The sequence below is a fragment of the Podarcis liolepis genome (assembly GCF_965112155.1).
Source record: "Podarcis liolepis genome assembly, chromosome: 2".
NCBI classification, from domain to species: Eukaryota; Metazoa; Chordata; class Lepidosauria; order Squamata; family Lacertidae; genus Podarcis; species Podarcis liolepis.
Window position 1 is genome coordinate 85,061,554 of NC_139555.1, and position 16,930 is coordinate 85,078,483.

General features: G+C 43.1%; 1 protein-coding gene across 10 annotated transcripts in view; it reads left to right on the plus strand.

Moving 5' to 3' along the window:
- The window catches only part of MGLL (monoglyceride lipase), a 160,555-nt gene extending 144,047 nt beyond the window's left edge, over nucleotides 1–16,508 (plus strand). For all 10 annotated transcript variants that reach the window (XM_083489422.1, XM_083489424.1, XM_083489421.1 and 7 more), the window contains 4 exons: nucleotides 163–273; nucleotides 2,987–3,076; nucleotides 10,058–10,273; nucleotides 11,594–16,508. In XM_083489422.1, the coding sequence (XP_083345548.1) occupies nucleotides 163–273; nucleotides 2,987–3,076; nucleotides 10,058–10,273; nucleotides 11,594–11,719 (543 nt within the window). In that variant the 3' untranslated portion in view covers nucleotides 11,720–16,508. The remainder of the gene's footprint in view (nucleotides 1–162; nucleotides 274–2,986; nucleotides 3,077–10,057; nucleotides 10,274–11,593) is intronic.
- The last annotated feature ends 422 nt before the right edge of the window (nucleotides 16,509–16,930 follow it).

Here is a 16,930-nt window from a genome sequence, read left to right on the forward strand (position 1 = left end):
TTAGAATCCCTCTTTGCTCTATTGGGATTAATATTCCTGCATTGTGGGGGGTTGGACTAGATGACCCTTGGTGTCCCTTCCAGGTCTACAATCCTATGACTATAATACTCATTGTAATTGACAGTGTTTTCACTCAAAATATTGCTTGCTTTTTCATTTCAGGGAGGAGCCATCTCCATCCTCACTGCGTGCGAAAGACCAAATGACTTTTCAGGCATGGTATTAATTTCTCCTCTAGTAGTTGCAAGCCCAGATGTAGCAACACCGATCAAGGTAAAAATACAGGCATAAATTAATTTCCAACACACCAGCTAAATGTCAGCTGAGCTTCACACAGTCTCCAGCCAGTAGCTCTTTTTTCCCACCAGTCCTTCCTCTCTGTACATGTCAATTTGCACTAAAAAGAAAAGAAAAGGGAGAAAGGATTGATTTAAGGTCCTTACTAATTTTAAATGAATTTCAGAGGAAATTTTCAGAGGAAAATTCATGGTCACTACGAAGACTATGGGGCTAAATATGTGTTGGAAACATGTGAATAGCAAAATCCCAGTGGCTGCCTTTTAGGAAAGCACATGAGGCAGCATAGAGAGAGAGAGATGGAGCAGAGAAACCTGCAAAGACCTAACAATTGGCTTTTGCTGTCACTTTACCTTTACAGTTCCCCCTTCCCAGATTTTTCCATATTCCAGGTTCATGTTTACCTTTGTAAAGTCACTATGAGTGGAAGGACACTTGACAGTTATAATTCTGACTAATGACATATATTTATGTGATTAGTGGGCTTGGGAGGCGAGGTTCAACCTGGTTTGCTTTAGCTTCATAGGTTTAGTCTCAGTATTACACAACAAGCAATTTTGAATTTGCTTGCATTTAAGTGGATGTTGTGGGGGGGATGCCCTGAGATTGGAAAAGTAGCCTCCATCCCTATAGCCAGTCCTGTCATCTGTTAATGGTAAGCATGGGAGCATGCATACAGTTGATGCTCTACTCAGACTTTATAATGGTAAAATTTAGATTTTTAGAATGGGGACATATCTTAATCTTCATTATTTATATCAGTGGAATTCAGCTAAGTTTTACTCAGAGAAGATCTATTGAAATGGGTGCCCCTAACTTGGACATATTCATTAGTATACTCTGAATAAAACATAGTTGAATCCCGCCTTATTTGTCTTGTTAAGAGTGCATGCAATGCATTTACATGTACCATCATCTAGATCAGGGTTTCCCAAACTTTGGGTCTCCAGCTGTTTTTGGACCACAACTCCCATCATCCTTAGTTAGCAGGACCAGTGCTTGGGGATGATGGGAATTGTAGTCCAAAAGCAGCTGAAGTCCCAAGTTTGGAAAACCCTGATGTAGATGGATATGCACATAATGAGTTAAATCTACCAACCACAACTCCTGGCAGAAGACACTGTGCAAGAACCTGCTCAGATGAGTTCATTAGCTTTTCCTCAGGTATTTTATCTATCAAGGTACTTGTTACACAAAGCTGTTTAATTAAAAGCCTGTTGTTTTACTTAGTATCATCCCCCAGGAAGCCAGGACAACTCATCTTCTCAGGCCAGTGCTAGGAACTAAGCCTAGACAAAACACACTAGGCAGAGTGTAAGTAGTAGTGCACAAACAAAGCACAGGGTCACATTCATGTCATATATTTAAAGCACTCTTATACGTCTTTAATAGTCATGACAGCATCCCCCCCCAAAAAAAAAGAATACTGGGAACTGTAGTTCATTAAGGGTGATAGGAAATATAGCTCTGTGAGGGGGTCTCCTAACGTGTAGAAATATGTGCATTAGTGCCAGTGGAAAGGTGAACTTTTCCAAGTGACTTGAAGTTCCAGGACCACATTTGCATTTCTGGAGAATACATTTATGTCCTAACATCTCTCTCTTGGCCCATGTGCTAAATGGAGCTCATGAAGCTTTGGTACAAAAGGAGTGTTCCATGGCAATGGCATTTGCAATGCCTGTAAATGCCTCTGAAATCTGTGACTGCTTTGATATTTGGTACCTTGGAGAAACTCTTCATTTCATCCTTTTTATCTTTGCTCTAATACAGTATAATTTCCCAGTCCATAGCAACTTTGATGAAGGAGGATGAGAGAATGTTATGTGACTGGGTGTACTTAATGGATTTGTACTCTAGCAAGGTCACACTTTATACTTTGCAGGAAGTATCTCTGGATACAGTATTTGACATGCAAAGAGACTATAAAACAAAGGCCCAGCTATTTGTTTTCTTGGTTGTCAACATTTCCAAGTAATCACCACTTAATTAGAAGGTAATTTTCAAAAGATCAGAGGAGAATTTTAAATATTGGGCTTGATTGCAAAATGCTTTTAGTGGGAGAAAGAAATACATTTCCCTTCTCTTCTGTGGGCATTTGTATGCTCCGGAAGTTCAGACCTTTTGCATTTAACTCCCAGAGGGCAGGTATGCAATAGATTTCCTTAGTCAATGCCTGCACATTTGTTCTTGTTTATTTGTGTCCCCCTAGAGAATGTGCTTCGCAGAAAGAGTTGCAGCCTAGGCAAATACTGGGTGGATTGCACAGGCGACAATTTGCATTGTAACAGACTGAAATTAGAAGTAAATGGTGATGAGACAAAATTGGACTGCATTGAAAAGTGAAACGCTGCCTCAGTATTAGCTTCTTCAGCAAGGACACTATCCCTCCTTATTTTGGTGCCAGGAGGAAATGCAGGAGTCCTGAAGCTGGACAAAGATGTGTTGAGGAACACTGCCCGTTGCATCATGCTTGTCCTTGTAAATGGCCGTGGGAACTTTTCCTGCCTTTTCAGTGTATTTGTACTAGAGCTGTTAGTTGGCACTTAAGACCGGATCCTCAGCTGGAATATAACATTGATGTGGTGGTACAGCAACAGAGAACCTCAAACCATTTCTGCCACCTGCCGATCTGGCTCCTGCAATTCTCTTCTTTGCTGTCCAAGTTACTAACTACATTCATCTCCCTCAGGTTTTTGCAGCTAAAATACTTAACTTAGTTCTGCCAAACTTGTCCCTGGGATCTATCGACCCAAACGTCATTTCCCGGAATAAGAAAGAGGTGAGAATTTTATTGCTCTTGCAAATCACTGCGGTGTCTGTTCTTGTTTCCCAGTCTTGTCCATTTGTTCTTGCCTCAGCAGTTTGACTGAACTACAAGTGCCAAGTTGCATCTTGGTGCAAACTGATGAAATGCCCTTGGAAAAGGGATGGGACCTTTTCTGTATAGACAATGAGAGAATTTCATACGGCATTTAGGAGGAGAAAATTTAATCCAGCCTGAAATGACTTAATCCTCATATGTTTTGCATCAGTATTGTGAAGCAGGGAAAATTCATTCTGTCATTCTGTGTCCCTGTTCTTCATCTTAATATGGAAGCAAATGGGTTGACTTCATAGTTGCCATGATGCACCAGTGGTGGAGGCTACCCAATAGTAGACCTTGCATTTTGCAGTAGCTCTGTAGCCAAGCACCTCTGTGCTGCTTACAGACATTTCCTGAAGCACAAGGATGCAAACCGGCATCTGCAGTCGCTAGTAAAACCAGAGATGTCCACAGCAGCTTTAGCATCAAAACAGTAACAAATAAAAATGTACTTGTTCTTTAAAGGAGAACACAATCGTGGGCCATACAGGGAGGGGGAATGAATGTAAGCAGAGCCTGACAAAGGATTGCTAGACGGGGTTGTAGTTCATTGTAAAGATCAACTGAACTGACAGGAAATGGCATTCTGGGATTTTGAAAAAAGCAGGAGACTATAGCATGTTAGTGAATGCACATTCCTACCAGCTCAGATTTCTCTCAGATGCACTGTAAATATATTGAATGCTGCTAACTTGCTAGGTAAGCTGCATTGCAATGATTAATACATGCTGCTGGAGCTCTCACCCTGGAAATGCTAAGAAGGTGTCTGACAGCAAAGTGCCAACAGGATGCCAGCAATGCAGCAAGGTTAAAATGCTTCTTAGCACATCCAGCCTGTTGTAGTCAACATTGTCAACAACACTTGTACTTAACAGAGAGGTCCACACATAGCAGCTTAAAGGAGGATTGGGTGTATGTGGCTAAGTAATTGAGCACATGCTCTGCATTCAGGGTCTCAGATTCAATCTTTGGTATCTTTCACTGAAGAGTCCATGAGCCAGACTGCATGCTAAATTTCCTGTGTTTCTGGGCTTTTCAGTACAGGGATGTTTTAACTTAAATTGCTGGCACAGGGGCTTCAACATACCTGTAGCTTGCATAGTAAAAACATATTAAAATGCTCTTATTGAAATGTATGGGATGGTCCGTGTCTCCCCCCCCCCCCAAATTACAGACACACAGGGGCAATAATCCAGATCAGAACCACAGCAGGTGGCAAAGGGTTAAAGCCTTCCAAATCCCCATGCTAGGGTCCCAGCAATTGGTGTAGGAAACAAATCAAATACTTAAAGGCACAGCTACATAGTGAGTGTAACTTGTAGTTTGCCCTTCTGATAACAGATCTGGCTAGGAAAGATCCCTGCCTGAGAGAGCCTGGAGAGCCATTATCAGTCAGGCTAGACAATATTTGACTAGGAAGAAACAATGGGCTGCCTCTCTGGAAGGCAGCTTTTGGCAAGTGTTCATGGAAGTCATCCAATCCTTATAGTCCACACATGCAATGTATTGGACCTGTACTAGCAGTAGCAGCTCCCATGGAGTGGTGGTGTTGTGTAGCCACCCTCCCAACACTGGCACAGCATACCTGAACAGTGCTGGGGCAGGTAAGGGCAATGGTGTGGGTAGGACTGTGCAGATGTTGGATTGGCTCCACCAGTAAGGCCATGCAGTCCTGCCCCAGCACCGCCCAGTTAACCTGTAGCAACACTGGTATTGGCCAGGCAACTCTGTGATGCTGTTCCATCGCACTGACCACTACTACTTACCAAATGGCTTGGAACCAGGAACACCTCTTTGATGTGTTGTCATACATTGCAAATACCTAGCAATTTGAAAATATTGTCTAGTCTGCTGAGATTAGATTTCTTCTGAAATGTTACCTATAAAAGTTTGTACAGTCTCTCTCTCTCTCTCTCTCTCTCTCTCTCTCTCTCTCTCTCACACACACACACACACACACACACACAGCAGTCTCCAGTTTCTTCGTTCCACCTACACTCAGAATCTACAAAATACGATTTAGAATCTGCTGGGAGCAGCATGGGAATTTGTCTGATACGCACATGAGACTATCAGATTAAAAGCTCCTCCAGGCCTTTCTAGGGCCTCTTTCTGCACAAGTGTGCTCAAGACACACCTCCCGACACCTATAGGGTGTGTGTATTAGGACCCACCCTATTATTGTGACTATAGTTTGTTTTAAAAGCTTTTTAATGCTGCATTTTCAGTTGTTGTAACCCAACTTGGGAACTTATGGTGAAGGGCAGACGATAAATTGAAATAATAGTAGTAGCAGTAGCAATAACAGAGCCCAGCGATGCAAAAATGCCCAAGGTGAGTCACAGCTGATCTCTGACTCCAAAGTTTGTCCGTCTCTGCTATGTGCACCAGAACTTCCAAGCAATTTGAAAACATTGCCGTGTCTACTGACATTGGCTTACTTTTGAAAAATGACCTATCTGTAGTTTGACAGAAATAAATCCCCAGCATTTTAGTGTCATCTACACTCAAAATCTGCAGAATACAAGTTTAGATTGTACTGGGAACAGCCACTATTTACATGCTGCACGTATTCATCTGCCAGACCAATTTCTAGTCTCTATAAATATCATTGGGATGTCCTCCAAGAATTTCCTGACTTGTTTGTGTTCATAGCAGTTTGGTTTTGCAAACCAGGAACTGAAATGTAAATGGTGGATTTGAGACATTTTGATCAAAAAAAATTTCTTGCTTGTTAAATCTGATGCAAAACTCCAGGTGTGTTGGGGTGCAATTTCAAAAGAAAGCAACGCTGTCACCATAATCTAAAATGTGTTTGATGCAAAGGCTGTGTTGCTATAGATTTATACTTGTTGGGGGCGGGGCCTTGCCTGCCTTAAAAAGCAATAGCCCCTGAATCTAGTTGAACAATCCCTATTGGTCCCATATTATAATGTGCATCTCCCTCTGCATTAAGATACATCCAGCTGGTTCAGTGGACCTGAGTGATCATTACAAAGCAGATGGGAATCCAGAATCCAACCTTCTCCCACACACCAGTCTTTCCCTCCCAATCTCTGAAAAGGTCATTAAACCAAATTTTAGGGCTGAAGAACTGTATCAGAAAAGGATCAGGATATTAGGAGGAATTCAGCATAGTGCTAAGGAGATCACTAAGTTGGTGCAAGCATTTGTGCTTACCTGATGAAGAAAGTGCTCCCCCTGCGCCCTGTTCTGGGGGTTCCCCTGACTGCCACCCCCGAGATGGGGGAAGCCCCGTTTCACTAGCAGTAAGTAGTCCTTCTCTGTGGTTTCACTACCAGGACTAGTTAGATGAACCAATAGTTTCTCTGCTGGAAACTTGGGAGGGGGTTGCATGCTTCATGATTACTCTGCAGTATCAAAGCATCTCACAATGTTCCAGTGATGTCTGTTGTGTTTTCTTCTTTGTTTTGCTTTACTGTACTTACTTAACCGCTTTTCTACCATAGTTTTGGTTTTTTTATTTCTTTTCATTCATATCCTGCCCTGCCTCCCAAAGGAGCCCAGGGAGGCAAGCACAGCCACAGTTATTATTTTTTTTAAAAAAAGAAGCATCCTAAAACAGTTAAAAATGGTTTCGATTAAAAAGACAGTTGTGGTTAAAACCTTTATTTCTTCCAGTGACCTCAGGGTTGCTAGGGACAGTATTATTCAGTCACTGAATGCCTGGATAAACAGGAACGTTTTCAAATAAGTGCATGTTTATTTATCTTACCACTTACATCAAAGATTAATTTAGTGATAACATGTTGTGGGATTGCCACTGATTACATGCTAGAAAGGGCACATTCTTTTCCCTGAATCACAGAGCGAATTCAAGAGCCAGCAGCATATTACTACTGCTGCTATTGCATCATTTTATAGCTGCATTTTTTAAAAAAAAAAACAACATGAGGTTTTCATAAAATTAGTATAATTTACTATATGTTTTAGGAACTTGTTTGTTCACTATGCATTTGAAAATGTGTTTGGAAATAGGATATTATATCCAAATTTTGCATGATGGCTCCTGATATCGAGCAACAGGTTTTTGTCTATGGTTGGATACAGCTGGTCACCATTTTGACTCAAGATGCCATTCCAGGGCTTGTGGTTTCTTGCTCCTGTCAAGGCACTGCCAGGAGTGAGGGAGGAGTAAAATGGGGGGGGGGGAGTAGCACACAGCTTGTTTGTGTTAAACAACAGCTAAACGTTAACTATGGTTTTATTTAGTGGATGGGTGAATTATTACATTTGTATCCCACCATTTCTTTAAGGAGCTCAAGGTGGTATACATAGTTATCCCCCTCCCATTTTATCCTCACAACAACCCTGTGAGGTAGGTTAGGAGATGTGACTGATTGGCCCAAGGTCACCCAGGGAGCTTCACAGCCGAGTGGGGATTTCAACCAGGTCTGACACTTTAAGCACTACACCACACTGGTTTAAGGTCATGTGTGAACCACACCTTTGACTCCATCCTGTTTACTAACATTAGAAGGAAAACACAAGCGTTTAAGGGAAACTGACAGGCATTGAGGAGCATCCATTTTGGGACGAATCATCTCTGCCCGTTCTTCCTCTCTATATGCCCCATTCTACATGGTCACATCAGCTGCCCTGGTCACTAACATCCCAGCAAAAGTTGGTTAGGTTTTTTTAAAAAAACAACACACCTCTCTCCTGCATTAGGATTAAAAAATCAAAAATCAGCATAAAGCAAGGTTAGGAAGAAGAAACAAAGAAAATCCCATTAGGCTATTTCCTGGCATTTGTGGCTTTGCATATGAGGGTGGCGAAGGTGGTACGTCATATGAACTTATCTACATTATTTTATTCTGCGGGAAGAGGATGTCTGTCACGCCGCCTGCCCACCCTTTTGTGATTTTTCTTCCCCCAATAATTCTTTATCTGTTGCTTTTTTGTCGGGGAAGCAGCTTGAGGCTGGGCTGCCTGCACGTGGTGCTGTGTCACAGCGCCAAACAAACAACTTGGCAGCTTTTAGTCTGCAGCCAGTTGCTAAGTAGCCGGAGCAACCCAGCACTTTTGTTTAAATTGGAGGAGAAAAGTCAAATTGGCCGGGGTGAAAATGTCAGAGCACACCCAGGTGCTGAGAAAGGGAGTTGGCAAAATTGCATGCACTCGCCTCAGTTGTTCCGTTAGCCATCTCTTTTCTCTTCTTCCCTGAAAGCACATTGAGCCAGACCTTTCTAAAGCAAGGTTTCTCCTGAGCAGAAATGGGAGGAGGACAGTGAAGAAGCAAGGTTTAGGGGTCAGCAAACTTTTTCAGCATGGGGCCTATCCACTGACCCTCAGAACTTGCGGGGGGGGAGACTATATTTGGGGGGGGGTGAACAAATTCCTATGCCCCACAAATAACCCAGATGTATATTTTAAATAAAAGGACACGTTCTACTCATGTAAAAACATGCTGATTCCAGGGCGGTCTGCAAGCCAGATTTAGAAGGCGATTGGACCGGATCTGGTCCCCGGGCCTTAGTTTGCCTATCCATGGTTTAGATGCCTAAAGGCAAGGGAAGAAATGCCTTGATTCATACTTGGCTACTTATTTAGAGTGGACTGTTTGCAACCAAGTTATCCCATTGGTGCAGGGACTTAGGGACTTTCACCTGTACAGAAGAATTTCCTTTCCCTCTTCTCTTCCCCCATCCAGGCAAACAAAATCTGTTCTGGGTTTCCCCACAACCTTCCCACGTTCCCTTTAGGCACAGGGACACAACCCAGCATTTCTAAGAAAAACATATTTCCGTAGGAGAAATAGAAGCACAGGATGACTGTGTCCCACATTTCCCCAATGACACTTTTGCACCTAAACTGTGTTTCAGTATTTGACTAGAAAGCGTATCTGCCTTCAAAAAAAATCAAAGCAACTACCCCAAACCAACAAGAAACTGAACTTCCGGCACATGCAGCATCTCCCATGAGTATTGAGCAAAGTCCATTTCAGAAAAACCATGTTATTTGCTGTTCATACTTACTCTTTACACAGCCGCGAAGATAAGCACTGCCAGGCAGTTTCCAATGGCCTGAACCCTCAGGAGGGCACACCACGTACCTCACATGCTGGCTCCAGCCACCCTGCTCCTCTCATTGCTGGTCCACTGGTTTTCCTTTGCCCAGTGCTCAAGCCCAGGTGGCGGTGGCTGGTGGCCGCCATTTTAATTCCCCCACAATGTTTTTGGGGCCCCAAGACTGCACTGCTTTAAAGCAACAGTACATAGAGCTCCAGAGGTATTGTGGGGGAATTAAAACGATAGATGGTAGCATTTGCTGGCTAAAGTGGCTTTTATTTTTTTGCTGCTGTGTTTGCCTTCTATTGTCCAGGGAAGAGGAGGGCCCCTGCTGTGCCAAGGGCTACTACAGGGAGTGGGGGCACCAGGAGTCCCACCAGACTCAGTGGTGGCCCTCCTCTCCTCCCCCCTCTACTGTGATGAGATGGAATGGCTGCTACCAGCTGAGGGAAGAAGGAGCTAATCTCACAGCAGAGTCCATGGAATTCTGTGATGAGTCAAAAGAGAAAGGAGGTTGATACTCTCTTATTGTTAATATAATTGATGTATCACTATGTCCTTAATTTTGAAATATTTTGGAATTGAGATGGTTATTGATACTTTGTGCTGATTTTTCAAAAAATGAATTGTATTGTTTTTGTTGCTGTATATTATGACCTGCTTTGAACATGGTTTTCTGTAGAAGGCAGCATATAAATTAAAACCTCTCATGTGACTGCAGTCAAAACTGAGAAGCTTTGTGGAGGCTTCACCACATGAGAAGAGGGTGTCTGTACATTAAAATGTGCTGCCTTTAAAGCAAGTATCCGTTGAGGAGTTGGTTAAGCCATAAAATGTTCATTCAATGTCCCTTTTATTTCAACAGGTTGACTCTTACACCACAGACCCGCTGGTTTACCATGGCGGCATGAAAGTCTCCTTCGTCATCCAGTTGCTGAATGCCATTGCCAAAATAGAGCGTGCACTCCCCAAACTGACTCTTCCTCTGCTGGTGCTCCATGGTTCACCTGACAAACTCTGCGATATCAAAGGCTCTTATTTGCTGATGGATACGGCACCAAGCCAGGATAAAACTCTCAAGGTTATCTTGGCTTTTTTTGTAGGATTAAGGGATCGGTGTTTACTGCTTGGCAGTTCGATTGGGCTCCTTTTCGACTGATGTAAGGCACTGTAGAGGAAAACCTCACCTGGGGGAGAGGCATGTGTCAACTTCTCTATCTTCCACAGGGTGAAATGAGTTAAATTCTGGGGCAATATTTAAGTAGGCCTAAGCACATTTATTTGGAAATAAATACCACCGGAAGGCACCCAGCTAACTTAGAGTAGACCTGCTAAAATTAATGAACCCAGTTAGCCGTGTCCATTAATTTCACTGGGTCTGTTCTGAGTAGGGTGAACATTCTATTGATTTCAGCCAAAACACAAGGAAGTTAACATGAAGAGGTAGCAATTAGTACAACAGGCTAGCCAGCTCTCCCCTGATGCTGTTAGTAATGGGAAGCATGTGCAGAAAAACAAAAACGGGGAGTGCAATACCTGCTAGGATTTCACAGCCATAAAATATTTAAATTACACTTAATTTTTATTCATTCGATGTTTGAGTGAACATCTGCTCTAGCAATAGGAGAGTAAACAAAAAAGAGGGATAGAATGTATTTTTATCAGGTGTTGATGAGCAGCTTGAAACAAGCTGCCTTTCGAGCCATTTTGAAGTATTTATGAAGAATTACAGTGCATGCAGTGTAGTTTTGTACAAAAAGGATGGTGCATGCTGAAATTCGGCACCTGCTTTCAGTCCATGGTTACAAACAGTAGTTATGATCAGTTGAACAAGGGAGAGATGTGGGGCTTCTTTTTCAATCTCTGTTTGGTTTTGTGACGCTAGCATTACCAATCTGTGTACATCAGAGCATTAGGGGAAAGATGACTTGTTAATACATGTTAAAGTGCTAGTCTAAAGTGCAGCTCTATTTTAGCAGGCCACAGACGGCCACAGTTGCTTGCAGGATGCAAAGGGTGTTATCGTAAGCTTGTGGAGTTCATTCATATACTACACAGTGCCTGTTGTGCAATCTTAACCCCCACCCTTGCTGTTGATGGTGGTGAGAGCAGGGGTTTAGGATGGCACATAGTGTCCTCTTCTCTGGACCTCCACTGGCAGAGAGGAGTTGTGGGTGCCAGTGGTGGTGGGTTAACCTTTGCCCTGGCAGACAGGAAGCTACCACTGTCAGTAGGCAGCAGAAAGCCCCCAAATGGATCGTTTTGATGCATGGTGCCAACATCTTTGGATGCATTGGGTCGTATTCAACTAGGTTTTACTCAAAGAAGACCTGTTGAAATTGATGGGTCTGCATAGCTATGGCTTTGTGCCTTTAACCGTGCTTTTTCCTTCTCTTTGCAGGTATATGACGAGGCTTACCATGCCCTCCACAAAGAGCTTCCTGAGGTGACTGCATCTGTCCTTAAAGAAATACAGTCGTGGATTAGTCAGAAACCCTCAGCAGCTGAAGAAGCCCGTCACTCTTAAAGAAAAGCTGGCTTGAGACCTTCTTAAATGGTTGTTGGGCTATTCCGGGAAGATATTTTTTCCTTTTCTGTTTTTTACAACCTCTTTTCGGGGGCAAATATGTTTCTCTTAAAGGGACTCCTGAAATACGTTATTTTTAAACAGACATTTCCTGTGGGGCTGTGGGGAGGGGGGTTGCCACGCAGCCGTTTAAAGGGCGCTTTCTTCCCAGGAGAAAGAGCTATGGGAATGTTGTATCAGTACAGACTTCCCGGCTGGGGGTGCTGCTTTAAGGGACTTCCTTGAATCCCCCCTCAAAGCCCACAACACTCTCTAAACATGTTCTTTGTTGTCCAGGGAGTTCCTGAGGTGCTGAGGTATTTTTTCCATTTTTTTAATATTGCAATAATCTTCGGAAGGTTTTAAAAAATAATTGTCATTCAGTTTCTACTCTTGCCAGGTGACAATTCCTCCCTCCTCTACTTCCAAGGCTACAAGACAGACCCAAAGGGAAACGTCGTTTATCAGATGGAGATGGAGCTAGGAAGGAAGTTAGGCTGCTGGCGGAGTCTCTTCCTGTGTGAATTCAGGCCATGACTGTGTTTAGATTTAGGGTCTGGCCAGGCCGAAAGGGCCTCTCAGCCCACAGAGCTTTGAGAATAAGGAGGAGTCCAGCAGACCACAGGAACAGCGCAAGCAGCACTCTAGATGTAGCGCTGTTTAGTGATCGGCCCCCAAAATGACGCCACTGAGGAACAGGACTAACATAGAAGTCTACAAGCCTTAAGGCGTAGACTCTTAAGCACACAAAAGAGATGCTGATGATGTTACTTCTGCTTCCAGAAACCAAATCCTTCTTCTGTGCAAGAACTGTATTCTGTAAATACGCGTAGGGGCTGCTTTTCTTGTTATTTGTGTTAACTGATAACTTAAGATGTAAAGTCAAAAGTTATATTTAAAGAAAAATATTAAATATAATATATAATGTCTCTATAGGTCATTCAGAGGTATCTAGAGGAGGAGGAACAGAGGGTAGAATGAAGGCAGGGGATGTCACTTCCTCAACGTGTGTCCCTTTAGAGGATTTCCAGGCAGCACAAGTTTAACTCTGCCATGTTGCAATATGAATGCAATTGCCACTTGAAAACCAGGGAGTAGCCACCCGTTGCTTTTCCCCAGTTCTCACACTCCTATTCCTCCTTTTAATTAGGATGGACCAGACAGAAACAACTTGCCTTTGGGGTAGGGTAGTGTTTGTCTCCCTATTCTTTTATTCTATCCATGGTTGGAAGGAAATAAGGGGAGGGAGTGAAAGAAAGAAGCCAAAGTAATGGAAGAGTCGGGGACAGGAGGCGATTGTAAAAGTTACTGGATTCTCAAGAGTCTGTGGTACGTGGGGGCCCTGGAAGCTTGACTAGCAGAGTACTAGGGCTAGCATTTGTTGGCAATACTTACTTGAGGAGGGGAAAATGGGCAGTGCTAAGAATTGAAAAGAGCCACCCGTTGGGTGAAAGTGCTTGTTGCATATGAGAAAGATATTGAAGAGGGGTGAGGAAATGGATAAAATGGGCTGTTTATGGTACGCATCTCTGAGGGAGGGGATTTGATAGCAAGATAGTTATGTGGAATCTCTTAATCGCAACAACTTTGGGGTATTAGCTTTCACTGAGACTAGCTGCTTGGCCAGCCCAGACACATCTGCACCAGGAAAATATGAAGGAGCAGCCCATGGCTAGCCAAAAACATGCCACCTAGCTATGAAGCAGTGTTTTCAGGCAGCCCCAAATTGGCATGTTTGTTGAAAGTCTGTGTAATAGTGCCCCCTCCACCCTAACCCATGTGAGGATTATGAGGTGCCTGCCAACTTTGCTTTGCAGCAGAATTCTTCTATTTACTACTATTTTCCCCTCTAGAATAACCCAGTTAGCACTGCTGAGGTAGTCTCCTGTTAAAGTGACTTGGAAAGAGAATCAGTTTAAAAGTTTTCCATTGGGTGCCTACCATGATCTTTCTACAAGAGTGCCAGTCCTGCTTTTTCCATGCATTTCTGCTCTAGAGGTGTATGGATAGTGGATAGGACCTTATATAATAGATGCCCAGCAGGAGTTTGAACTCTTTTCACCTGCTGGTCTTTCAGCTTTGCACTGGGGGCAAACAACACAGCATTCCCCACTGTCGAGATTTTTCAGCTGGACCAGTAGTCTGTATTGCAAAACCACCCAGATTATGACAGTTTCACTTCCCACCTCCAAAGCCAGTTCCTTTTGGGAACTGTGAAAGAGAACTTTGTGTAATAACAAACAGCCCCCGAATCTAACTTTAATTAGCTCTGATCTGTTCTCTAATAAGGGTGTGAGAGGCAGAAGCTTAACACATCACAAGACCTCAGCAAGAGAAGCACTGTAGGAGTAACAGTCGCCTGGTTTGCACAGACTTTTGCAACTCCTAGCAGTTCATCCAGATTTTTTAAAAAGGCCCCCTTTTGTTATAGAATTAATTGTGACCATTTCAGGGTGCTTAAAATTTCCTTTGACAGGCCTCGGATTAATTATTGGTTGCAGATTTTATCAGTCATTTCACATCACAGAGGACTTGCCCTACCATAAGAACTCAGCTGACTGAACCAGTGCAGCTGTAGTTGTGGCCTGTGAGTTACTAAAATGGAGACTGGGCTATGGGAGAACAGCATGCTTGCCGTTGCATATGGGTGGTGGGAATTATTTCAGCAGCAAAAGCCCAGTGAATTAGATACACTATTGTTCTTCTGGCTTCATAATAGGCTTCTTTTCCTGTTCCACGAGCTGAGGGAACAGGCAATATTGCAAGGGTGGTGACTAGCTAAGGTGAATGCCCTTGCATTTATAAGCCTTAAAAAAAAAAATCAGGTAAGCTGCATGGATAAGCAGCAGTTGGCACAGAAGTAGAAGCACTCAAAATGCATATTGCACATTAAAACGGCAATCAAGGTGGAGAGTATTCCAAAGATGTGCATGTTAGCTTAATTCTTCACCTATTCAGATCAACTGGGAGTTTAGCCACAGTGTGAGAAATCTAGGTCAATGCTGGCTGCCTTGGAGGAGAAGTGCTTTTTCGCATTTAACTCCTACACACATGAGCACTGCTGTGCTGGCCTCTATTGTATACATGCCCAAAAGAGGTTCTAAGTTCAGTGCCTTTGAATAAATTTGTCCAGAGAAAGCCTGCTGTAACTCCTGAGCTTTGAAGCAATAGATAAAGAAGAGTTAGAACAGACTTCCCCAACCTGGTGCCCTCCAGATGTTTTGAACTATAGTCCCCATCCCCCTGACCATTGCCAGTGGTAGCTGGGACTGGCAGGAGTAGCTGTGATCTTCAGGATCACAGGTTGGAGACAAATGGATTGGAAACCATATTCAACTGTCAAAGTCATGCATAGGTTTGAAAACCCACACTGAATGGGAAAGCGATAGCTACTGTTATTGGGAAAGTGATAGCTACTGTTCGTTCATTTTGCTACGGATTATGCATTTGGGGAAATGCAACCCGGAGAGTGAGTTAGAGAGGTTATGTTCCTTTAAGAGCAAATAGAAGCTGGCCAACTTCGCATAGGCCTATTGAGCTTCCGTCTGCCATGGAGCTTTTAAAAGAATAGAACTAACTACTTAGAAATTGCTTTCAAAAAGAGGGAGGGGCAATTTAAATAATACTCATTTGCTAGATGTTGGGGAATTCGAAAAAAGACTTATATTCCTGCTGGGATAGAATAAACAACAGTTCGTAAACTGAATTGTGCTGGATCAACACCAGTGAAGGCTCTAAAACAAAAAATCATTTCTGCTGCAGTTAAACCTGTCAAGTCTAAGCTTGCTCATGCTGGGAAGTTGGACTTCTGCAGTGTTCTAAAGAAAGTAACTTGCTGAGCAACCACAGTTGGCAGCCAGGGGCAGCGTTTGGATTGTTGCAGGAAAACAAGGGCAGAGCCACAGGCTGCATTTTGGCCATAGCTGTGGCCTCTTTCACCTGCCCTGAGAAAAAAGAGAGAGATTGTAGTGGTGATCTTCAGGAGCCTGCCTTGCTAATCAACATTAAACCAGCTGAAGCTCCTTGGGGCTGCCCTACCTCAGGCCTGCACAACTTGTGACCCACCAAACTGACTACAACCTCGCCTGTAGCCTGCAAAGTCTTCTACTTTTACAATCCTAGACATGCAGCAGAAGTGGGAGTCTTACAGAGTTTCAGACATTGGTGAGTGAGCTTGGCAGGTGACAAATTGCACAGGCCTGCCCTACCTTAAAATCACAAACTAGAGTTCACCAGAAGCATCTACAATTTTAACTTGTTTGATGCATGCAGTTTCTGGAGAGCAAAGTTCTCCAGAACTTGTATCAGCTTCCAGACTGCTGTGCTGGGGACCAACGGAGTTTCCCCCTCTTTGAGAACTTAGTTCCTTTATGACAGAGCAATAGTTGTGTGTAACTAATGTATATAACCGCCATCATATGCACCGGACGTGGCATGACAACCAGCCTTCCCATAACATGTCTGGCACAACGTTTTATAATGAGCCTGCTCTTTTTATATCAGTCACCTTACCACTTTGATGACATTATCTTACCAAGATAACTTATTTTTCCAAGTAATTCCTGTGCCACTGTTTCTGCTCGTTTCATTTGTGCTCCAACTCACACAGTACTAGACACTCAACATACATACACACTTGAAATGCCTGTATTTACAGCGAGGAGAATGTGTACAACTTAGATACTTTTGAGAGAAAAAGAAAAATAATATGTATATGAACACTAATAATAAACATATGTTTTTTTGAGTATGGCATGATTGAGAGCATTTGTACCTACCCAGTTATATCAAGAGCTGCAGAGGTGTTTCGTTGTTGCTCTTTTGTAAACAACAACAGTGCTTTTACCCAGTTAATATTTGATAAATAGACCAGGGATCTCGTTAACCGAAGGGGAGTGACTCAGGGACATTCTGCAAATGATAATTCAAGTCTTTACCACACTCTAAAGACTGGGGCCTTTGGGAATGCAAACCTAGGTTAGAACAGGATTTACTGGCACGTGCTCATTCTCTTTGTTGATGGCATTGGGTTGTGTCAGTGAGGGCAATTGAGAGCCATTTTGAAGTGCAGGCTGGGAACACCACATGGGTGAAGACTACAGTGTACACTTTCACATGGTTGAAAAGAAAGAGCATGGGCACAAAGAATAAATGCTAAAATTCCATTGATTG